General features: G+C 44.7%; 2 protein-coding genes across 5 annotated transcripts in view; one reads left to right on the top strand and one right to left on the bottom strand.

Moving 5' to 3' along the window:
- CNN3 (calponin 3) overlaps positions 1 to 4,296 on the top strand; it is a 28,579-nt gene extending 24,283 nt beyond the window's left edge. The window contains exons 5-6 of one of the 2 annotated variants that reach the window (XM_007468118.1): positions 1,669 to 1,815; positions 3,170 to 4,296. In XM_007468118.1, coding sequence (XP_007468180.1) covers positions 1,669 to 1,815; positions 3,170 to 3,511 — 489 coding nt within the window. In that variant the 3' untranslated portion in view covers positions 3,512 to 4,296. The remainder of the gene's footprint in view (positions 1 to 1,668; positions 1,816 to 3,169) is intronic. The other variant, XM_007468117.1, reaches the window with a different exon arrangement.
- A 1,602-nt stretch (positions 4,297 to 5,898) lies between these two features.
- The window catches only part of SLC44A3 (solute carrier family 44 member 3), an 84,674-nt gene continuing 65,383 nt past the window's right edge, over positions 5,899 to 25,189 (bottom strand). For 2 of the 3 annotated variants that reach the window (XM_007468116.1, XM_007468114.1), the window contains 3 exons: positions 9,492 to 9,629; positions 7,181 to 7,417; positions 5,980 to 6,078 (listed from right to left, as the gene is read on the bottom strand). In XM_007468116.1, the coding sequence (XP_007468178.1) occupies positions 5,980 to 6,078; positions 7,181 to 7,417; positions 9,492 to 9,629 (474 nt within the window). Of the gene's footprint in view, positions 6,079 to 7,180; positions 7,418 to 9,491; positions 9,630 to 25,189 lie in introns of all 3 variants that reach the window. The other variant, XM_007468115.1, reaches the window with a different exon arrangement.

The raw sequence follows: 25,189 nt of genomic DNA, 5'->3' as shown, positions 1-25,189 counted from the left end.
CCTGCTGAATACTTTGTTCAGTTATTTTTTTCCCTTGATGTTGTTCCCCTGCAGAGTGTCACAAAAACAGCACTGCTAAATGCCTGATATGCTAAGGGCTTTACTGTCTGATACCTGCTGGATACAATGCCTCACTGTTGACTGAGTCTACATGAGTTGGGTTTATTTATTTATTTCAGCTTTATCGGGGTATAATTGACATATGGATTTATTTTTATACAGTACAAAATCATGTCAGTGGGGAGAAATTGGAAACCTGAATTTCCAGACAGTAATCAGTTGTTTAAATTGTGAGAGCTCCATAAAAGGAACTAGTAATGAAGAAATTGATATACAAGAGTTCAAAGATTAAGGAAAACAAATCAGGTCATAAAATATTGGGTTGGCTAAGAAGTTTGTTTGGGGTTTTTTCAGAAGATGTTACGAAAAACCCAAATGAACTTCTTGGCCAACCCAATACTATATATTCAGTGTGATCCCCATTTTATTTTTTAAATGAACGTGCATATTTTTGTATGTATATGTATGTGTATCTGGATATGTACACAGAAACATAAGCTAAAAAAGCTAGATGGTTGGGCTTCCCTGGTGGTGCAGTGGTTGAGAGTCTGCCTGCCGATGCAGGGGACACGGGTTCGTGCCCTGGTCCGGGAGGATCCCACATGCCGCGGAGCGGCTGGGCCCGTGAGCCATGGCCGCTGGGCCTGCGCGTCCGGAGCCTGTGCTCCTCAGCGGGAGAGGCCACAGCAGTGAGAGGCCCGCGTACCGCAAAAAAAAAAGCTAGATGGTTACACACAAATCTTTACAATGAATGTCTAAATGGTAGGATTTCAATGATTTTTTTCCCCTCCCTTCCTTTTTGCTTATATGTGCTTTTTTTATCTTCTCCAGTGACAGGTTTGACTTGTAGTAATAAAGTTTTCCTTTAATAAATCTTGTGTTTTAAGGAAAAAAGACCAGCAGTAGAAATCTGTCCCCAACCAGTAGAAGAACAAGGTGTAACTGGTTGGTCCTGAAGCCGTGTTATTCTCAGTGGGGAATAAAAGTTAATTATTATTCCTCTGAATATTGCTAAGTTCAGATTCTCCATTCTGCCCCTCTCTGTCTAGTGACATGAGAATTAGGGGAATAAAACGTGGTTCTTTTCCCATGAAAATGTTGGTGATTTTAATGACACTTAAGCCCTTGCTAAGCTGCCAGAGAAGACACCTGGCATTTACTGTCACATTTTATGCAAAACATGTTTGGAGTAGAAAAGCATGTTGTTTAGCCAAAGATTGCTCTGTCCCTTTAAATGGCTGAAGCAGGTACCCATAGTGCTAAAAAGGGTAGGGGAAAGAGTCGGAGAGGAAATTATTCATAATTCTGCCACTGTAATAACTTTGTCTCTGTCCTCTTTCTACGTGCATATTTGTATCTGATGGATTATGTTGTGAGGCTTTATATCCGGTGAAGTTTTTGAAATTTTTCTTTTCAAAGTGAGCACCTTGAAATTTATTTGTAAAAGCATAAATTTTGTATCTAGTTGACTGCATTGACCTCAGCATTGGAAGGGACTTGTCAATTGCATCCCTTCTAAGAAATCTCTTCAGTAGAACAGAAAGTTTTGTTTGTGTCATATATATTGGTGACTTCTGATAATTAGTGATTTTATTTTTAACTTACAAGATGGGAACCAACAAATGCGCCAGCCAAGCAGGTATGACAGCCTATGGGACTAGGAGGCATCTTTATGATCCCAAAATGCAAACGGACAAACCTTTTGATCAGACCACGATTAGTCTGCAGATGGGCACCAACAAAGGAGCCAGCCAGGTAAGCAATCCCTTTTTGTACTTGTTTCAAAGAGTACAAAAGGGCTATTTAAATTCACACTTACCTTGTTCTTATTAACTGAGTCCAAAGTGGTTATTTTTTGTGTGACATATATATATATATATATATATATATATATATATATATATATATATATATATGCCTTCAGGAAAGTAAGATTTGCTGAGAAAACAAAAGAATCAAAGGGCCTTTTCTGTAGCCACACAAGTGTGGTGTGGCCCATGGCTTTTATTGGCAGTTAGAACAGCTGGCCTTTCTACCTAACCAGAAGAAAAAGATACGTTTATTACAGTGTTCTTGTTCCAAATCCAAGTGAATTGCTCATTCTAATGCTTCTTTTAAAGAAGCCCTCAACTAATTTGGTGGGTAAAATTATCTGGTGTTTTACAAAGAACTCTAGCTAGCATCATGGAAAATGTGTGAATCTAAGGAGATGGAAATACAGCATGGTGAGAATGCTAGTATTCTACCACCACGCGAGATGGAAGTATTTCCTGTGAAGAATAAAAAGATCACCAGCACCTCGCAAGGTGGTGTGCACATAACCATATCAGAGCGGGACATGTCTTAACATCCCACAAGAGTGGGGGTAAAGTTTGAAAAAGCTTTTCATCATGACCTCATGAGGTGTGGTGGTGTTGCCCTTTATGGAATATGTCCTGCCACACCGGGCACTGCCTCAGAGCTGCCACTCAGGTTTGCTTTTTTACCAATTAAATCTGAAAGCATGTGCTTGGCACAAGTGGAGAAATGAGGTGAGTTAGTTACAGTACCCTGAAAAGGAGGGGAGTGGGAGTAGTTGTTCTGAAATAGCTGGCTCTTTGGTGTCTCAGGGCCTTCTGAAAGACTCAGGTCCTTAAGGACTGCTCAGCATAATTTTTGTTGAATGTATTACAGACTTTTGAAATTGGTAACCTGGATAGCGTGTATGGTCATAATAGGCACTCCGATGTAGCTTTCAGGTATGCCAGCATTATGCTTTGTTTTTATATTCGTTATGTCCAATCTTCTTATTCCAAAGTAGGTAGTATTGTCTCCATTTTGCATATGAGAAAGCTAAAACTAAAAGTAAGTTAACTTGTCTGAGGCCACATAGCAATTTTATAGCAGAGCAAGGATTTGAAGGGCTGACCTTAGCTCGAAAGCCAGTGAATATTGCTTTGTAAGAGAATGAACATCAGGATATTTTGGTAAGCCAGCTTTACCCCTGAACCGAATGAAAGTTATTAGTGTTCACATTCGATGGGAATTTCATAATTTATAAAATACAAGAAACAAGAATAGATTTTAGCTGCTGTTTTAACTTAACTTTTATACTATGTTTTAATACCAGGCGGGGATGTTAGCACCGGGTACCCGAAGAGACATCTACGATCAGAAGCTAACATTACAACCCGTGGACAACTCGACAATTTCTCTACAGATGGGTACCAACAAAGTCGCCTCCCAGAAAGGAATGAGTGTGTATGGGCTTGGGCGGCAAGTATATGATCCCAAATACTGTGCTGCTCCCACAGAACCTGTCATTCACAATGGAAGCCAAGGAACCGGAACAAATGGGTCGGAAATCAGTGATAGTGATTATCAGGCAGAATACCCAGATGAATATCATGGCGAGTACCAAGATGACTACCCCAGAGATTACCAATATGGAGACCAAGGCATTGATTATTAGATTCACAGAGGAGCTCAGTATTTAGCCCGTTGTTTTTATTCAGTGAGAACCAAGCTAGCCTTGAGTAATTTTTATCTTGTCTTCCTAAAACACTATTATGCTTATCGTACCTAAAGGAAATACTGCCTTACATACATTCCTTTTTCCTTTTTCTGCCTCTTCCCTAAATAGTTGCCTTTTAGTGCTGTAACAGTTAAATCCTACAGCATAACCAATAACTCACATATGAAGTAAAAAGGAATACTGTGAAAGGGGAGTACTCTTGTACAGTCAATTCTTTTATTAAAGATCTATGCATTTTTACAATCCTCTACTTAAACTGGTATTTTCAAACAATAGGAAGCTTTGTTGTTGTTTTTTTTTTTACAGTTTAGTATCTGGTTTCTACATGGAAGACTAAACTCATGCTTATAGCTAAATGTGGTCTTTGCCAACTAAATTTAAGATGCAGCATTTTAGAAATTTATATATCAATGTTTCTACAGTATTGTTTGCTAATTTTTAAATAAAGTCCTGATCAGTGTGCATTTGTGATTATACGTGTACTCATTCTTACCTAAGCCGACAAAATCTTTTCCGAGTGGTGTTTCGAAAGGAGCATGTACAAAGCTGGCCTGCAGACATCGAGGTCTGGGGGGTGCGTTTGCTCTTCCTGTTTGTGCCAATGTATCGATGTAGAGTTGCTCTGTTTTCTTCCACTGTATTTATTGCTGCATTTCTCAGCATAAACTTATCCCATTGTATTTTTTATAAATAAATATTTTTTTTGAACATTCCTATGAGCCACAGGCTGATTATTTTCTGGCTAACTTCCAGATGGGTAGAGTCAGATTTTTTTTTTTTTAAGTAAGTATTCTTTCCCAGGTACTGTTATAAGATACTTGAACATTTCTTTACTGAATCTATACACCAGTGCACTGAGTACTTGAGAGGGAGCCTTAGAAAAATGAAGGGACCTGCCCATTGCACACAGGAAATGCCAGCCGGGATTCAAACTATCATCTGACCTTTGCTTATTCCACTGTGACTCATCTGCCTCCAGTTCATTCTAAATCCAACTTGGAATAATCTGAAAATCATCTTGGGGAACTTTGGTGGGGATGGAGTGGGGGGATTTTATATTCATATTCTAGCGTGAATAAATATTAAGAAACATACTGGATCAGGAATAGGACATGCTGTTTGATAATGAGCTAGGATTTATAGTAGGAAGTGTTAGCAAAACCTGACCTTCAGTTATGATCTAGAGGAGGTCAAACAGCTAAGTGTTGTAATGATAAAAAATTCAGTCGCTAACACACTTTTTGACATTTTCTCAGCCAAGTGATTTCCTCTGATGATAGCACTGGTTCTATTAGGCCTTGGGGGTGAAATGTGCCGGCTTGCTTTTTGCTGAGGCAGATAATGAGGACATAGAGGTGTTTGATGAACCCACAAAAGCGCAGTTGACTTGCTCATCGTGCTGCAGTGACTAAGGTTAATGCCTCACAGAAACTGCTCTGTTGTAAATCCTATTCCTAAAGGAGACTGTCAGAGCTCAACTAATAGTCTTGTTTAAGAAAAAAGTTGTAATTTGCATTTGTTCAAGGGGACCTGAGCTAGCATGCTGTTTCCTGCCCTGCAGGAAGAGGGGTTTAGGGAAACCTTATATTGAACTGCTTCTTGCCCTGCCAAATATGCCAGATTGGGCGTCCTGTTAGGAGAGTTAGTAATTCAGTTTACCTGTTATCCAGTTGAAACAAGGCTGCCAATCAACACGTTAGACGTTCCTATTTGTTTAAAGCTTTAAAAAGGAGAAGCCACCAGTGCACGCTCACCGTGGCCCTTTCCTCTGACCCACCACTGAATCTAAATCTGGGAATGGGGTCCAGGCAGAAGGACTTTAAACCTTCCTCCGGGCAATCTCAGGTGGGGCTGTGGTTGAAAACCCGCTTCTGCGGAACGTTTGCTAATTTGTAAGACTTAGCCTTGTACTTTTAACAAAATTTAACTTTTCACATCTGGTTAATCTTCTGCCCGTTCTATACCACGCCCATCAGGTGGTAGTTCCTTTTACACTTTCGGTTTTAATTGTCCCTAAATCTAAGAATCGTACTTTGAAAAGCTATAACATATTTAGCACATTTCCAGGAGTGGAAGAGTAGGGAAAAGTCCTCTGTACTAGGGCAACATTCCAGAGATTTTTGCTAAGGTTTATTGGTTGTGAGTGAGGAATTGTCCTTTAAATTAGTTTTTACATAATGTGCTTTTTAATTGACCACATAAACATGTTGTTAAAAGGTTTTTCAGTCCCTGTTGATACAGAAAAGGTTGTATACTTTTATGGTTCTAGTATTGTAATGTGGTCAAATAGTGGGGACAAAAACAGGAAGAATAGGGTCCACGTCGGGCCCTATCGTTTATTCTGCGCACAGCTCTTAGGAGAGGAAACTTTTTCCAGGTACAAATACCTGATGGGCGCGCTTAGCTTACAAAGGCCGGAGTTCTGTTCCCTCTTCATTCGTTAATGAGTTCTTGTCTCTCTGTGCCCTTGCATTGTTTAATTTGTTGATCCTTTTTATAAAACTCTGAAAAACAAAAGAATGAGTTAGACCAGTGTTCTGTATCTGCACGGATTGGCAATCATTTACTTGGCCATATCATCTCGGGGAATTTAATCCTTAAAGTTTTCCCTGTTGAACTAAAATATCTTGAGGGGGGGTGGGTAGATTTCAAAGTAGGTTTTTAATCAGAAAAGTGTAAATTGGAGAAAGAAGACCTAGTTAGCTTCCTACCACCATCAGAAGTATTTTCTTTGGAGTACATACCAAATATGTCAAAGTGCTACTGTATTTTTATGTTTTATTTGGAGAAGAATGAGGATACACTTAATTATAAAACGGTACAAGTGCTTGTTAAACTTCAGTGCCTGGCCGGACTAAGGAGTGCTTTGCATGCTCTGTTTAAAAGCAAAAGGGCCTATGTTTTAGGGTAACAGAATGAAAGAAAATTGTTAAAATGTCCCTTGTCCCAGACAACAGAAAGAGATGAGAGACTTCATTCAGCTGTTAAAATATGCCTGTCTACACAGGATAAGGCAAATCAGCAACAACTGTGTTGCAAAAGCTGTTGGAAACAGCTGCCTGCTATTTCCAGATAGCAGTATGGGGGCTCTAATGAGGGTGTGACATTTCTCAACATTGTGTGCTGTGGTTAATAAAGGGCCCCAGAATTGCAGATCCGTCATACTGGCGCTGAAGGTGATTGGTCTCCACTGGAGTGGGTGTTCCCTAAAATACAATGGGTATGACATGATGCTTGGGGATGCAAAAATGCCTTAGAAAAAGATCAACTGTGAAATCTCCAGACCATCCAAAAGGCCAGACCAAGCCATTAGCACCAAAGGGGACTTGCACTGCTACTCCACCCAGACCCTCCTACCCTGGGTCATTTGCTTAGTGATAATTGCTCATTTCACTTCTTTCCAGGGAGAAGGTTTCAATAAGGGAGGTGGGGTCAACCTCAGAAAATACAGCCCAAATCTCATTCTCAGGACATTTGGGTCATGTGCCCCCCCCCCCCCCCGGAAGAGAAAATAAGCTGGGAACCAGCCTCCTTTATGTGTGAGTCTTCAACGCTTTTGAGATTGTGAGGATGGAGTCTAAAACAGGAAATGAGATGTTTACTTACCAAAAACTCTTGGTCCATAAAGTAGGGCTTTTCTGATGATCCATCATTTGTTTCCAGATCAACAGCAAAACACAGGAAAAGTGCATCCAGCACAGTTTCAAACATAGATAAAAAACTATGGGCTACTAAGTAGGCAAAAAAAGCAACCAATAATAGTGGGATTGCCCACACCTGGAGCACACGGTGGTAGTTAAATGCCATCAGTCCTCCAAAAACTGTGAAACACACCACTAGCACCTGTCCAGAACAAGAGTTTGTTGAAAATGTTTATAAGTTGGTTGGTTAGGATATTTTAGAAAAGACATTTGTCATTTGTCAGGTATAAGCAATAGTTTTCATGTATGTGTATGTGCCTTACTGTAAAGAGTGCTTGTCAGAAAATTGGGTACAATGAAACAGGAAAAAGAAAAATGAAAAGCTATGATACCAAAAGAAAACCCAGCTAATTTGGAGGATGAGAAGAGCATATATACTTTCATTTTATCTGTGCCCATTTTTTGTATTTATGCAGATGTAATGGTACCTCACAAAATTTTTAGTGTTTTTTTCACTAAATGCTACAAAAAGCATCTTCATTAAAAAAAAATTTTTTTATAAATGCTATTTTTAAAAACAACAGCACAACAGTCCACTGAGTGGATATACTGTAGTTTAGTATGTGCGTACTTTTACCCTGGGGATTAAAGTGGATGGGCTTTCCAATGCTGGTGTAGGGAGATAATAGGATAATAGGCTTTTGCTATATGTAATTATTATATTTCCAGGAATATGATTACAGGCCATGATGTACCTAACTGTTTAACAGACAAATTGGAGCCCCTCTGGAGCCCGCACTGCACTTGGATATCCATAAAGATGGACGGGAATGTCTGCATGCCACTACATTAAAAAAAAAAAAAAAAACCAAATCAGCAATTATGCGTTCCTTTTGGGAAATATAGGAAAATGAATTACTGCCTAAAATAAAATACAAGTCTGTTATAGAAGAGTAGCTCCCGCTCACCGCAACTAGAGAAAGCCCGCACGCAGCAAGGAAGACCCAATGCAGCCATAAATAGATAAATAAGTTTATAAAAAAAAAGAAAAAATGAAACCTCCTTTCAAAAATTCTGGGAAGTAGTTATTACAAAATATATCATCCACAATCCTACCAAGCTAACGTAAACAATACCACTTAGATACAACTATAACTTAGATTATTAGGCTGTTTTGAAAGGCGTAATCAGTTCGTTCTTCTAGAGCTACTGTCCCATGAAGAGTCTCTGGGGCCCAGCTGTGCCTTAAAATATATGTGCAATTAACACACATCTGTGAAGTCCAAGCACGTTCTAACTTGTCACTGACAGCTAACCATGACAGTAAGGCACCAGAGATATACACCAAATGCCACAGAAACACAAAATGCTAACGAGGAGCCCAGGGTCCCCATATTTGGCACTGGCACAACTGGAGCCTGATATCTTTGTTCATTTTAGGGCACCGCGAATGTCCCTGGCATTCGTGTCCTATGTGGAGGACTGGCTGGAAGAAGCAAGGATGTCTAGCTTAGAAGGGGGAAGATGTGGAGGGAGGGTCAGGACATCTGTGGTCAAGAATTTGAAGGGCAGTCAACTGGAAATAGGACCAAACAGGTGTGTAGAATTAAGCCCAGTGGGTGACACGGAAAGAGACACGCTAGCACAGTATAAAGAATCTTCAACTCGAGGCATGGTCAAGTAGGGGCTGGAGCACCACTTTCATCACTCTTTTAGGGATTTTCCCTGTAACCCAGAAAGGGGATGTGTTATCTTTAGTTCACAGTTAGGAGAAATGAGGTTTTCACAAGACTACGTACAACTCCTTGGAAAAAGATGACAGCAGAAATGTAACTGGCTCCATTTGGAACATTAACCATTCTATCTTTATGGATTCAATGCTCTTAAAATCATCAGGTTGCAATACTATTTCCATATATTTTTATCACAAACAACCCCTATTAAACATTCATTTTCTGAGGTTAGTAGCATTTTCATTTTAGATATGAGAAAGCAGGATTCAGAATGGTAGAAAGAAATGATCATAGCTAAGAGTAAGACTAGGATTCGAATCCTAGCTCTACCTATCGTGGGATCCTGGACAAGTTATTAAACCTTAGTTTCCTCATCTGCGAAACAGGGTTACTTCACAGGATTGAGGATTAAATGAGAGGATGAGGCATAGCATCTACCACAGAGTAAGCACTTGGGAAACGGTAGCTCTCCTTCACGGTCTTGTTGTATGGCTTAATTTTTGGATCCCAAGTTCCTTTATTATTTTACTGAAGACATCTCACCTTTCCTAGAAAAATTACGAAGTCTCCAAAGCAGTTAACAGATGTAAAATGACTTGAATTCTTGGATAAGAGTTTGAGTGCATCTTTTGCTGATGTACAAAAATCTGTCCCATTAATGGCAGTTGTAGTGTATGCATTCTGAAACAAAAGACAATAGTTAAAAAGATGATGAGTCTTACTGTTGTAAAGACAATATAATGCCAATGCAGAATATTTTCAAAATAGTGAAAAATAGTTACTATTAACCCACTATCTCTACCCGTAACAGGTCATTTCATTTCCAAAGTCCCTTCCAGTCTCTGGAATATATACACATATATTTTCATATAACTGTAATAAATGGAAAAGATAAATAAGTATTTCTGGTCAATATGGTGGATTCAGCATCGCCGCTACAAACACATGGAAATTATGCGTAAAGCATAACTATCTTAATGCTCAGCAGAGTTTGAGGGGAGGAAAAGAAGTTTAGGTGCTAGAAACAAAGCAGACCCGAGCTAACGGTGAGCTCTGAACCCGAAGACTCAATGGGCAGGGAATCAGTAAAGGCTTTAGGAGTGAGGGGCTGGGGATTTAACACCTTGGGGCTAAGAAACAATGCTCAGGCCCATGCCAGGAAACTGAGCTGTCTGCATAAATACAGAATTTATATTCAAACTCAATCAGCCATTCCAGGAAAGTGGTAAAGAAATGCAACATCTGCCTAGGACCATTGAAATTACTAGGGTCTGGCTATAGGCAGAGCAAAACCACATCCCCCCAGGCCAGGGAATGGTGGAGGCCCACAGACAACCATCCTTGAAGTAGATGAAGGCTTCACAGGAAAAATGTACAGCACGTCAAACAAAAGAATCTGCACCTTGAGAATAATCTGAAATAAAGCATTCAAGGAAGTATGTTTAAGATGTTAAGGAGATAACAGAAGGAAGAGTGACCATAAAGAATGAACAGCATGGTATAAAAAATGAAGAGGCAGTGTAGAAAACAAACGGAATAGAAATTCTAGAAACGAAAAGATATACAATTTAAATGGTTCAGTGTCATTGTTATATATCTGACTTGTTTTCCTTTATACAGAAAATAAGCATTTTCATGTTGCGCCATGGCTTATTTATAATTTTAATTTTTAATAAATACATATTTTATCAGGGGTGTGTGTGTGTGTGTGTGTGTGTGTGTGTGTAGCTAGGGCATATTTAGACTATTTCAAATATTTTGCTATTATAAATAACTATGCAACGAACATCTTAATTTCCTCATTTTGGATAATTTCTTAAGGATACATTTCCAGAAATGAGATTACTAAGTCAAAGAGGACAAGTGGGTATATGTGTTCATATAAGAAGATTTCTTTGGTAATTTTTCCAAAATACCTTTTCCTTATAACTATACGATAATTTCAAAACCATCTATTTCTTACATTTCCCTTGAAATCTTTAAAATGCTACTTGCACTGCAGTTTACAATTTATAACTTCCCTGGGAAAATACACTGGAATGCTACCTGCTTGGGTTTTGCCTTGCCTTTTGGCTTAAAGGATGAAAGTTTTATCTCATGATATAAAAGTAATCCTTTCATACACTCATTCAAAAACATTGTAAAGAAACCAATTTGGAGTCTACTGCAGTAATTTAGCCTCAGTGATGCAGGTCTTAAGCAAGGTGAGTTACAGAGAAGGAGACTAAGGCCGTGGAATTAACTGACCCTCTCTTGGTAACCCCCTCTTCCCCAAGGCCAACTAGAGAGGAATATTTGGTTCTTAAAGATGAAAGGCTGGTATTCACCTCCCCACACAGGGTACCCTGCTTGCCTCAGAGGGGATATTCTCAGTCAGATGTCAGATGAGGTCCCTGCAGAAATGCCTTAATGGGGCTTCCCTGGTGGCGCAGTGGTTGAGAGTCCGCCTGCCGATGCAGGGTACACGGGTTCGTGCCCTGGTCCGGGAGGATCCCACATGCCGCGGAGCGGCTGTGCCCATGAGCCATGGCTGCTGAGCCGGCGCGTCCGGAGCCTATGCTCCGCAACAGGAGAGGCCACAGCAGTGAGAGGCCCGTGTACCGCGCAAAAAAAAAAAAAAAAAAAAAAAAAGAAACGCCTTAATGGTATTCCACAAGAACTTTTGATTTCTGACTTATGTAGAACGCATGTGAAATTGCTTTTAATATCCCAAACTGGCTGCTGGTGGACTTAAGTCTTGAGTGGGGACGTGGAAACTCATTGCTCGTAATTTGATCAAGCATCTTTGATCATCTAAGGTTCTCAGAGCCCTGACTACCAGCTAATCATCCTGAAGACACATGTGCAGGGTGGGTAGGTCCAGACTGGAAACCAAGGTCAAAGGCATTGCGCCAGGTGCTCTGGAAAATCAGGGAACTTTTGTTTTTTCATTCTAACTTTATGGACATGACACTAGCAACTTTAATTAGAACAAAAGGCTATTTAAAAGCATGGTGGTTAAGGTAAGCACAGGTCCTGTAACCAGTCTCTAGGTTCCAATCCTAGTTCTTTTTTTTTTTGCCTGCGTTGGGTCTTTGTTGGGTCTTTGTTGCTGTGCACAGGCTTTCTCTAGTTGTGGTGAGCAGGGGCTCTTCGTTTTGGTGCGTGGGCTTCTTATTGTCGTGGCTTCTCTTGTTGCGGAGCACGGGCTCTAGGTGCGTGGGCTTCAGTAGTTGCAGCACGTGGGCTCAGTAGTTGTGGTTCACAGGCTCTAAAGGGCAGGCTCAGTATTTGTGGCGCACAGGCTTAGTTGCTCTGGCATGTGGGATCTTCCTGGACCAGGGCTCGAACCCATGTCCTCTGCATTGGCAGGCAGATTCTTAACCACTGCTCCACCAGGGAAGTCCCTCAAATCCTAGTTCTTACCACCAACTGACTGTCGGTCTTGGGCAAATGATTTAACCCCTCTCAGACTTCAATGTCCTGATCTGTAAAGCGAGTTATAGCACCTACTGCAAAGGGTTGTTGGGAGGATTAAAGAACAGATTCCCTATAAAGCATTTAGCAAAGCGCAGGCACATAGAAAGCATGTAATAAAGGGTGGCTATTTTCCTCCAGACCTCACCAATGATGAACTCATTTACTACTGGGAAACACAGAGGCCATTCTTTAAGCGCAGAGGAGGTGCGGAAAGCACCCGTGGTTTCTTCATCTGTAGACTTTAATCCCTCCCATTCTCAGGGACCCAGGAGGGGCAGGACCTGCTTCCCAGACCACGTCCCAGGCCCCGACGTGGTCTTGCTCCACAGCAATACCCCATGCCGCTCAGCCTCTTTCTTTGCATTCGGGCTCTGTCCCCAGCCCGCCACGGCCCCACTTCTGCCCTCTGAACTGAGGTTCTTGGTGTTCTTCCTGATTCAGGCTGGGAACAGCGTTTCTGCGGGACTTCCTTTACCTACAGATCATAACCTCATAGTCAGTTTAGCACAACTGCTCATAAGCAATAAAAATAGATTTTGCTCCCTGGCTAAAATGATTAAAGGTTAAAATAGTACTTTCCCATGCCTGTGTTGACTCCACAGATCTTGGGGGCCCATAACCATTTATCTTTTCTTTAATGTATCATGCCCAGTGAAAGATGGCATTAAAACCACTCTGACAGGGAAATTATATATACGCCTTCCTGCAGCTACTGCACCACTAGTATTTTACCACAGGTTCACCCCTGATTGCCGCAGAGAGACCTAGAATTAATGTCTGAATGAAGAACTGGAGGAGGGAAGAATTGCTTGTGACACAGGGTATGGATTGAGAATTTCTGCAGTTTCAGCATTAGCTAATTTATACTTATTCTGAGAAGTGTTTCCTTGCCAGGCAGCTGGAAGACGGACTGCAGTAAATGTTCAGTGTTGTAAGTCCTGGCTCGGAGCATTTGCATTTGCCTGGCATGACAGAACGCTAAGGCAATCTGCAGACCCTCACAATATGTGGAAAGGATAGATATAAGGAACAGGGAACACGTTTTGTTGGTTGTGAAGGTTAATCAGGAGATCCTGAAGCAAGAAAAAAGGAGGTAGAGGCACCAGGCTTTTATTCCTATACAAAATTCAGTGTGTCTGTTTAGCATCACCAAGCAAGTGGACACATCTGTGCCTGAGACTGAACCCGTGAAAACACAAGGATTCCCCGCTTGACAATGGAAGCACCCCAACACTAGGTTGCATTCTTATTCCTTTGCCCGGGACTGAGGACTCCCTGCACGTACAGGTGGCTTTGCTTTCAGATTCGCACGGACTGTCCACCAAGGTCTGTCACAAGCTGCAGGGGAGGGTGGGTGGAGGTCTTGTGTGGCTGGGCGGATCCGTGAACAATGAACTACAACTCAAGCTCAGGTGAGAGAGCGACGTGGAAGCCCAGCCTGGGGTGAGGGAGAGGGGGGAGCACGGGGGAGGGGAGGGGTAGAAGACGTCACATTAGTGGCATTAGGCCGGGCCCCTGCAGGGAACGTGGGGTGGATGGGGCCAAGGCAGTGGACTGAGACTCAGGGGTCAAGCAGAGAATTGTGGTGGGACTCCTCCAGACCCAGATCTCGGCGGGGCTGAAACGCCATGCTGTGGAGCAAGGGGAGTGACAGGAAGGTTCAGCCTGTGCTTCTGGAAGCTCTCCCAGGCTGCCCTGTGAAGGTTCAGGGCAGATCTCTCATTACCGTCTAACGCTGAGCTACAAAGCCCTGAACCTCCCAAAGCTCATTCTCACCAAAGCCCTTGGGGAGCCCCCCAGGCACTTCCACTGTGCCTCCTGGGCTCTGCTTGAGTTGCACATAAATGCCCTGTGACCACTCAAACATTGAGCGCGTGGTGTCATTAGCAGGCATAAGCCAGGGGCCAGGCCCAAAGAAAATGAGCTCTTCTGTGGGGAGAAAATAAGAGTACTAGGAATTGTGGGACTTCCCTGGGGGCGCAGTGGTTAAGAATCCACCTGCCAATGCAGGGAACACAGGTTCGATCGCTGGTCTGGGAAGATCCCACATGCTGTGGAGCAACTAAGCCCATGCGCCACAACTATTGAGCCTGCGCTCTAGAGCCCACGAGCCACAGGTACTGAGCCACGTGCCACAACTACTGAAGCCCATACGCCTAGAGCCCGTGCTCCACAAGAGAAGCCACCACAATGAGAAGCCCGTGCACCACAACAAAGAGTAGGCCCTCCTCACCACAACTAGAGAAAACCCGCTTGCAGCAACAAAGACCCAACGCAGCCAAAAAAAAAATAAAGAGTATTAGGAATTGTAACTCTTTCCAGGTGCTCTGCTCCCTTCCACCCCACTTCAAGAGATGCCTTAGTGATATGTCCCGAACGGCTTGCCACAGACCTGGCAGTAGCTTCCTAATTTGTCCCTGTGGCCTTGTTTTCACTTTCACTATCAGTAGGCAGGTGTGCAACTTCTGTGCATAAATAAATAAGAATAGTAACTAATAATGGCAAGAATCACAGAGTGCAGACTATGTGCCGGGCCCTATTCTATATTCCCCTGAATGCATTTAGTCCTCTTAACAACCACAGCTGGATGATGAGGTAGCTGCAGAGACTAGGCTGCAGAGAGGTTGGGTAGCACACCCGCGGCACACGCATGCGATGGAAGTTGCATCACTTAAAAGAAATGGACCTCTGACTCATTCAGGCCCATCAGGAAAACATTTACTTTGAGCTGTACTCTGTGCTTTTCCTTCCAAAAGGTTCAAAATAATAAAGTGGTGCTCTTAGGAGATGTGTCATTAAAAAGAGCCAAGGACGCGGCAGGATGGTTCAGTAGAAAGAGGCTGGGTTCCAATCACGTTGCCTCCAAAGACTGGCTGAATGGCTTCCACTAGGTAATGTCACTTCGCACTTACACGAGCCCTCGGGTTCTAGCTAAAGGTGCTTCACGTTTGTGCGGCACTTCCAAGTGGACTAGGCATCCTCCTGCTATTATCTTACTTAATCCGCTCCTCACCACGGCTCAGTGAAATAACCACCATGGGTATATTATTCCCATTTTACAGAAAATTCTAATCTTTGAAGAGAAATCAAAGAGATTTAAATGTACTTTTAAGTAACAGAAAAGCTGGATTACCTCTTTACTTTGAGAGTTGTCCAAGAATGTTAATTGCAGCTTTTACACAGAAAGAACATTTTTCCTCCTTAACTCAAGCCGGAAGCCAGCCCAGTCTACCCTGTGTCCTTCATCGGCGAAGGGCAGCCATTCGTCCTCGCACGAAAGTGAAGCGGGCCCTTCTCTTGGTGGCAGAACTGTGAACCCGAGCTCCTGCTGACTCTTCCAAAAGGTAAACAGTTTCCCTCCGTACAGGAGGAAAGGCATTTGCCAAAAGCCACGCCGTGAATAGCCAGCTTTATTTCTGGAATGGCTTCCTAACAAAATTCTGATATTTATTAACTCAAAATAAAACAAGAACTACGAAAACAAACCTGAGAAACTGGATGATGAATAAGTAACACTGGTATTCATACTTTCCTCAGAACCAGAAGTAATACAGTGAAATCTGAGCCCAGAGTGATCCCTGTACATCCAAGGGTCTTTTCTGGTAAAACCTGCAGGAACCATCACAAGCTAGTTTCATCTCAGCCCTGTTTTTATCACAAACACATGCTGAGGGAGGTGGGGCACAGCCTCCAGACCTGACGCTCGCTGCTTGGATCAGTCCAAGAGCTCACCGCTCACCAGCTGCAAAAGTCCGGCGAGACGGCGAGTGGGGGAACCTGCCGGCCCCTCAGGGTTGGGACCGGGTGGGGTGGAGGCACTGTAAAGCCGGGTGCTCGGCAGTACTGTCCTGTTTGCTCCTTTTAAATGTATTTCCTTTTTGCTTATTTTTTAGAATAATGGCTTTAGCATTTTCATGCTCATCATTAAAGAAAATCAAGCAACATAGAGACAAAGAAGAAAGCAAGAAAATCGCTCTGACCCCACCCCTCAGAAATAACCACTGCTCACATCATGTGGACCTCACCCCAGTGTTTCCCTGCAAAGATACACAGAAGGGAGACAGACAGAGGGAGGAAGTATTCGCAGGCAAGCAACAGTTACAAAAATGGAAACAAAAAGTACAGTTTAAGTAAAAGCACGAATGTGAATTTGACTTCAGCAAAAGAAACTGAAACTGAAGGAATATTTGAATGTCAGACAAATGTATCTTCACGCACAAGACCTAGGTTTCTAAAGAAAACTTTCTAAAATTATTATGAAAAACATTAAGAGGTTAGAGTGCTTATTTTGTTGTTGTTGTTGTTTTTTTTAACACTGTGGCTTAAGTTTCAGCAGCATGGATGGTGAAAGATGAGTTGTCTTACGCTTTCTCCCGCATCCCGAATTTAGTGCGTTTCGTTATTGTTCTGACTTTGTCAGGATTTTGAACATCTACAGCCTCTTCTGTGGTGACGGCTTCAGTCACTTTATGGAGTGTACCCAGCACAGCTACTGTGCCTGCCGCCATACACTCCTGCTCTGTGCCAGCGGCTCTGACACTCTCCTGCAGGACGTGGTGGCGGGGTGGGACTCCTTGGCCAAGACACCCTCCCTGTGAGGCTCGCGATCATTGAATGGCTACAGGAAGATGCTGTGGCAAACCAAGAATGGCCTCCAAATAATCCTTCATGCAAAGCCAAATTCAATTCATCGGTACCTTTGTTCCTTCCGCAGAATGTTAGGATTAAAAGGCTACCCCAGACGTCACCCAGGAAAACCCTCTCATTTTACCGATGAGGAAACGGAAGTCTCAACAGGCTAAGTGACCAGACAGAGGTAATCAAGATGGACATGAATCAGATATTCACAGCCACGCCCCTTCCTCCCCCAAATCCAGAAAAAGCCAAGGAGGCCACTGCATCTTGCTGAACTTGGCCATCATTGATGTGCTAGCAGAGTTCCGCCCTCCCAGTGAAAACCCACCGGGACAAGGATGTGATGCTTAGTGATGAGCAGGTCCTGGATACAGGGCTGCGCAGCAAGTGCCGCCTGCCTCCCCACAGGCCCACAGAGGGCTCTCCCTGCGTTAACCTCATCTGACCTGGGTATAATCAGCGGAGGAAATGAGAGAGGCGAAGGGAGGCCTGGGCGTCCATAAGGCAAAATTAAAGTTACAGCCTGTGAAACAGAAAACGCAGGGGATGGGAAATGCTCATACTGTATTTTGATCTTAGGCTTTATTAGAAAGAGGACTAAATGGACGGGCTTGTCCCCTGTGAGTGAAGACCATTGGCTTCCACTCCTCCTTACTCTTACTCTTGACAAGGAACTGCAGGCAGCACAATGAAGCCATTAAGGCTACAGACCTGCCATCATATGGATGCCCACAGAGCAGCTAGCATTCTAGATAAGCTCTTCAGCCTCTGGGCCTCAGCTTCCTCGTTTGTACAATGGGGGTAATACCCACTTAACACACAGAGTCCTTGAGAGGACAAACTTAGACCGCATATGTAAAATGTGTACCAGGGTGCCTGGCAGACCCGCAAAACTCAATAAATGGCTGTTATTTACAGACCTGAGAAGGTTGGTTCTTTGGTTAAGAGGATGCCAAATATCTCTCATTTGAAGCTCAGCCCGAGGAAACGGCAAGAGAGAGACGGAGGGCAGAAATGGGAATGTTTACATGTTTTTGTATATTGCACATCCTGGGGAATAACTTTTGAAGTCAGGTGTGTGTCCCTCCACGAACACACTGTTGATGGGTGTGGGGCTGGTGAAGCAACAGCCGACCTGTTAGGCTGCACGAGAAAGGCCTGCTGACAGAGAGCCTGGTAGTCGATTGAAAGGTCGCAGGCTGCTGGGAGTAATTACTGCTTTGCGCATGGCTTGGCTCAGCATGCAATGAAAACTCTTATAAGAAAAAAGCATTTATTTAAAGACACTGGCTGTAACAACAGAACTCTTCTTTCTGAAGCTCCATAGACTATCAGCCCTTCCACTCTGGCCTTCTCTAACCATTGGCACTTCTGCTTGGAAAGCAGCTTTTCTTGCAGTCACTCTCAGGTGTTGTTAGGGCAGCTCCAGCAAGAAAGGGCAGCTCTTTGAGCTTGTATTTCCTTTTTCTTTATTGTCTCCCTGCTACTCTTAGCAGAGGCTCCAGGCTCTGTGAAGGCAGCACGAAGCAGGGCTGGGCTGAGAAAGTAGGGGCTCATCCTTCCATCCACAGACGCGTATGAAGGGTGTGCCTCTACTAAGCTCGGGGCTGGGCACAGGCCACTGAGCCAGACCGACAGGCTTGTGTTCTTGGATCTCAGGAAGTTTCTTTGTTGCCGCCTTGATGGAGGCAAGACGTGGGCATGGCCAGCAGGCCCAGAGGGCCCTTCTCACCCCCACTGAGATTCATCCTCATGAAGTCATCTGGCCTCAGCTGTCTCACTGCTTGGATGACTGCAAGTCTAGCAAATGCTTCTCTCTGCCTCACCCCTATGCCAGCTGAGGCCTTCTATAAAAGGCAAAAGGAGGGGGAAGATGAAACCATTTGAAGAGCATCAAAGACTGGATCCACTTGCTGAAACTTTTAGGAACTTTCTAGTACTGCCTAGATAAGAATGCTAACTGAGCCAAAATTCTTAGTCACTTCCTCTCCTATTTTTCACAGACCTCGTTTCTGAAATGTCTATAGAGATGAGACTCTAAACGGAAGGAGGACCGTCCAGCTATCCCCAGTGTGTGTGCGATCGTTCACTTTGCTATCCTGACTTCTGTTTCGCTTCCCTCATGTATTTCCCCTTTTCTTGCCTCTCTGCCCACCTCATTCCCGCAGGACTCAGAGGCCCTGTGCTCATTCCCCCAGGTGAGGGGAGGGAGCTGGGGGGGGGGCCAGGAGAAGACACCCAGTCTGCAATTCTTACTGGCTTTTGATTTCTAAAATGTTAAGCTCTTCAGGCCCTTCCTACCAGTGGGGAAGGTGAAGGAAGGGGGTTCCCAACATGACCCAAGTCTGGGAGCAACAGGTGGGTGTGCAGGTCTTCCTCCACCCCCGGATTAGAAAATGAGACTCCCGGGCTTCCCCGGTGGCGCAGTGGTTGAGAGTCCGCCTGCCGATGCAGGGGATAAGGGTTCGTGCCCCGGTCCGGGAGGATCCCACGTGCCGCGGAGCGGCTGGGCCCGTGAGCCATGGCCGCTGGGCCTGCGCGTCCGGAGCCTGTGCTCCGCAACGGGAGAGGCCACAACAGTGAGAGGCCTGCGTACCACCATAAAAAAAAAAAAAAAAAAAAAAAAAAAAGAGACTCCCCTGCACTGGGGAAAGAAGGGGGGAAAGAGATCTGTGGGTCCTGACCAGGCGTCCAGCTCTGCTTTTTTTTAAGCAGAGCACGGAAAAGTGACAAGACTCTAAAGGGGAGTGCCCACTCCTAGGGTCTGAGTTTGCCAGGAGTGAGGGGGTTCCAGAGACGTGGGGGTCTTTCATTGCTAAAACCAGAACAGTCCCAGACAAAGCAGGAGGGTTCCTTACCCTACCACTAGCACATCTAGGTAGACAGGGCCATAGGTGGCCTTCCAAAAGACTCCTGCTTCCCAAGCAGAGCTTGAAGGATCCATGAAGATGGAAAGATGGATGTCTCAAGGGCAACCTGTGTGTACTAATGCTTCGGGCTACCTGACACCTCATATAACCCCATGGGGGGATAGCCCAAGAATAATGGATTAAACTTTCTGCCAGTCCAGTGGAATGGGAGTTCAAAGACAGAAATTAGGTTGAGAGACATGATATAGTATTTCTTGCACATCTGAGATTGTGGATGAGGCTCACGTCTGTGTGGAAGTCGGTCAGAGATGAGACTCAGGCAGTGGCAGCACAGAGCACTGTCAGACTCTAGCTTTGAGCAGAACATGGAATCAGTAGCCGCTGCATCAAAGTGGCTTTTATTCCCTTGACCACTGTGACTCACACTGCCTTCCTTTTTTTAAAAAACCTTTTTATGAATGCATTCTCTAGTCTCTGGCCAACAATCACTACCTTCTCCCAACAAGTCTAATGTCTAAGACAAAGACAATTGGGGAGCGACAGCTGAGGACCGTATTCACAGTGTCTTGCTTAGAAGGGTATGGAAGGGGATGAAGCATGGGCTTCAGAGGTGGCCACTCTGACAATGACTCTGTTCCAGAAGCAGATGCAGATAAAGAGAAATGACATGAAGAGACCTGCTCTCCATCATGAGGAAGATTAGATTTGGGGTAGGAGCTATTTAATGGTTTAATTTCATTTCCCACACTAAATGAATTTGGGAAATGTCGAAACTAATCTACAGTCTTTCCATTTCTTAAGCACTTAGGGTAATGTTGAAAACTTGGACTGTGAAAGTTCTATCTTCCATTTGAACCAGCCCCCCACCCGGCCCCCACCCTGGCTGCCATCACAGATGATGGGCCAGCGTCGGTGGTAAGCACGGTGCCCACAGCGGACACCAGGCTGCGGATGAGAAGAACACAGGAGGAACCAATGGGCAGCTGCCTCAGCCCCACGTGGAACACTGTCCATCAGAGCACAGTGTTTTCATGGGTCACCTGCTTCCTTACTTCTGGGGAAATTGAATTTTACTGACTCCAAAGATAGTTTTCATAGAAAGTTAAACACACAGGCAATCTCCCTCAGCATATCTGCAGCATACCTAGAGCATGTCATGACAGGAAGGGAAGGACAAAGAAAATTAGGGTTTGCTTTATGTCCTGCATGGAGCTCAGACTTATGAGAGAAGTCTTACAGATAAGCAAATGGCGATTCCTTGGATCAGATGACCTTTTGAACCAGTGCTGTTGGAAACAGTCCCAGTCATCCTCCCTAGGCAGTGGCACAACTACCCTTGAAAATGGGATTGAAGAGGAAGAAAATGAATGCTAGATACAGAAAAGAGGGGGCCAAACCGATGCGCCATGCAGGGGATGCTTCCTTAACCTCGGGCCACAGTCATTTTCTGGTCATGGGTTTGGATTTGAGTACTGGCTTTCCCTCACCATCATCCTTTGTGAGGGGAAACTTAGTCATTAAGTTCCCTGGACTGCAAGGATCAGAAGGGCTGCTCTTAGCAATTCAACTCCCCCCAACAAGTCATGAGTGCAGTGATTCTGGCTGAGGGTGGTGGGGAAGGAAAGGTGTTCTTGGAGAAGTTCCCTGTGGATGCCGATATACCCCTAGCTGAATAATAACCCCAGGAACCCAGCACTGCTCTAAGTGCACAGGATGGAATCAGAGCTTGTACACTTAGTGGGTTGATAATGACAATGACTCCCATTTATTCAGCACATACCTCGACATGCTAGGCACAAAACCAAGAGTTTTGCAAACATTATCTCTTTAACTATTTATAATAATCTTGGGAGACAGGCATTGTTATACCCAATTTGTCTGGTACATGGTAGACTTCCAGCATGTGGTGAATAACTAAGCCTCTCCTTCCCCTCACAGAAGAAACTAACATTTATGGAGCACATACTAAGAGCCAGACACCACACCATGTTTATGTGTATTAGTTTAATTAACCCTCTCAGCTGCCTATGAGGTAGGTGTTAAGAACTTTGCTTTATATATGGGGAAACCAAGGCTAAGTAAGAGAGGTGAAGTGACCTGTCCAATGTCACACAGTAAGTGGAGAAGCTATGACCCAAACCCCGACGTGTCTGCCTTCTTCCCATTCCATCACACTGCTGGGAAATGAACAGAGGGTCCAGGTCCATAGAGGGAGGAGGGGGAGGAAGGAGGAGCTCTCATAAGAGGTGGACAAACATCTTCCAGAAGAAAGGGCGCGCTAAGGTGTAAGGAGAAGGGAGGATGCTTGGAGAAGGAAGCTGGAGGAATGGTACCATTAATAAGAGGTGAGAGCCCATCCTTCCCAGATCCAAGCATTCCCCACCCTCTGCCCTGTGAGCATGGGCCCTGACTTCCATGTTGCCCAAGGGAGTGGGGTGATCTACGTGTAGTTCTGTTTATGAGGTGAGCCGGGGCAGCTCTCATCGACACCCTGTGTACTGTGACATACTTGTTTGTCCCCAGTGTCTCAGAGAAGCTTGGGAGGGTGGGGAGATAGAAGATGCAAGGTAGAGAATCAGAAAGAGCCCCGCCCACTGTGTAAGCCTGGGTGAAGCACTCAAGCCCTCTGGACCCCAGATTCTGCTCTAATGAGGGGCAGGGCTTCCATGATCTCTTAAGTTCTGGGGTCTGAGTTCCTCCCTGGGGAAGGGGTACCCTGCTGGACTGGTAAAGACCTGGTTTTAAATCCTGGTGGAGGTAACCCTGTGTTTGTATTTCCATGGTCATTCGTTCCCAGAGGAGGTGGTTGACTTGAGGGACTTGAGGGACTTAAGGGTGAGTTTGGAGGGAAGAGCAGAGCACAGGCTGGCTCAGCCCTTTGTCATTGTCTTTGGGATCTACCTAGCACTGAGGACACACCTCCTCAGCTTCTCAGCTGAGTTTACAGGGGAGACCCCAGGGGCAGGTCTACATTGTTGGCTGGGCCTGAGACAGGGTGAGTTGGTCTCTCCATTTCAAGGTGAAACTTTAATAAGCTGCTCCTACACTGTATTTTCCAACCCGGCCATTAGGTACTCAAGGTCATATTTTTAATCTTCATCTGCTGTCTCTTGGGTCTCTCAGTTGTTCAGAACTTTACGAGGAAGAGGGGATGACTTATTATGGCTCCCAAACCTTAACACTCAACTCTGTTACTTTCCTCCTGTCTAACCTGCAGCAGGTTGCTACTTAACCTCTCTGAACCTAAGTGTCATCATCTATCAAAAAACAGAAAAAGGGTAATAATTGTACCTTTCTCACAGGATTATTTGTGAGGATGAAGGGAGTTAATACACGTAAAGCAGTTAGCATGGTGCTTGCTGCACAGAAGTGCCCAATAAGTGGTAGGAACTCCTGTCTTGAGGAGCTGCGCACCTTGGAGGGAGCCTAACAGTTGCCGCCCAAGAGGTTTTCTGATTAGCTGAGGGCCCCTTGCAAAACTCACCCTCCCTTCCCTATAGTGAGGCAATCATTCATTCAACAAACATTAACTGTTTCTCCGAGAAGGTAGAAGGATTTCAAGTCAGAAAGGACAGATGGCAGCTGCACACTGGGCCTTTCCCCAGAAGGAGAGGCTGCTGAGGCCCATTTAGGGCAGAGGGCTTTAGGGTATAGGAAGTGAGCTTGAGCTCACCCCCTTGAGCCCCAAGCCTTGCAACACACCCGCAGCAGGTGGGAGCCGGGCTCCAGAGAGGCTGCTCCCCAGGAAGCCACATAAAGCCGCAGCGCTAAGCCCAGTAGCTTCTGAGCCACGCACCAGGAAACATGAGGATACAGTTGGTTTTCTCCCAGACAGCCTGGGGTCTCTGACAAATAGGCGTCTCAATTCCTTTCTATCTAAAGTCAGGACAGTAGCATTTGCCACAAAGCAGCTGGGTTGTGAGGATTACCATCATCTAGAAATGGGCTTTAATGTAAACTATCATATTGACACACATGCGAGTTTTTTCTACAACATGCACACACAGAGGCATCTCTCCGGGGCTCTCAGCATCAGCTGGCTGCCCCAGAATAGCTCTAAGCCAGTCGGTGGGGGCAGGAGAATTCGGAACCACCGCTGTCATGGAAAGAACAGCTGTCTGCATGCTCTGATGAGGCAATGTCAACTACTCCAAGAACTGTGTCCTCTTAAGAACCTTTACATCATTTTCATAATCGAGTTCGAGAAATTGCACAATATTCATTACTTTTCTTTTCTGAGCTGCACACATTTTTCTGGGGAGAGGAGTCCCTGGAGGTCTGCCAGCTGGCTGACGATGAACCAAAAGCAGACACGGAAACGTTACCCAGTGCCTTTGCTCCTGATGGACTGTGAGAAAGAGAAGCATTGAAATCTAGCTAACTGCAAAGGAAGTGGAGGGGGGAGAGAAGGCTTTGGGATATTACAGAGTCAAGTCTGCCACAAAGGCTTAGAAGACAGAGACCGACTTTACGTGCCCTGAAAAACAAGCACTGGCAGGCAGTGTGGGCTGGGGTGTAGGGGTGGGCTATGAAGCAGGGAGGGGAGAGATGTGTATATTTTCCTAGTAGCAGCAAGTTTTTCTCTGCACTGGACTTGACAAGATTATCTGGAGCCTTCCTGACCAGTATATTTGCTAGTTAGGAAGCCAGGAAGCTATGGGCATTTCAAATCAAATGCCAAGAGGCAATAATCTATGCATTTCTTGGTATCTCATATCTAGACAGACGCCACAATAAAGCAGGCTGGCAGCTTGATGGGCTGCATTAAGGCAGATCTGACCAGGATATACAGCAGAGATCCACTGGGCACCCAGCTACCCTGCATAATGGCCCACGGCAGAAATGGGAGGTGAAAGCTGCGGGACATTACTCTCTACTGTTGAGAATGACCGAGGTGACAGGCATTTTACCAGCATCTCATCACCAGTTCAACGTACTTATTGCTGTCACTACAGCAGCAGTGTTGGGAGAATCGCTGTAAGGGGATGCAGATAGCGGCCCACTCACATTCTCAGTCCACTCAACAAAGATTCTGGAGGCTTGAGACCCAGGCAACACAAAGCATCATTAATCTTTGTGATCCCAGGGTAAGTCCTCAACATGGATAAGAAAACCAGCATTAAAAAAAAAGATCCGGGCTTCCCTGGTGGCGCAGTGGTTGAGAGTCCACCTGCCGATGCCGGGGACGTGGGTTCGTGCCCCGGTCCGGGAAGATCCCACATGCCGCGGAGCGGCTGGGCCCGTGAGCCATGGCCGCTGAGCCTGCGCGTCCGGAGC

Source organism: Lipotes vexillifer, unplaced genomic scaffold, assembly GCF_000442215.2.
Source record: "Lipotes vexillifer unplaced genomic scaffold, Lipotes_vexillifer_v1.1 scaffold905, whole genome shotgun sequence".
Lineage (NCBI taxonomy): Eukaryota > Metazoa > Chordata > Mammalia > Artiodactyla > Lipotidae > Lipotes > Lipotes vexillifer.
The sequence above is the reverse complement of the archived record's forward strand: the minus strand, read 5'-3'. Positions and strand labels throughout refer to the sequence as shown.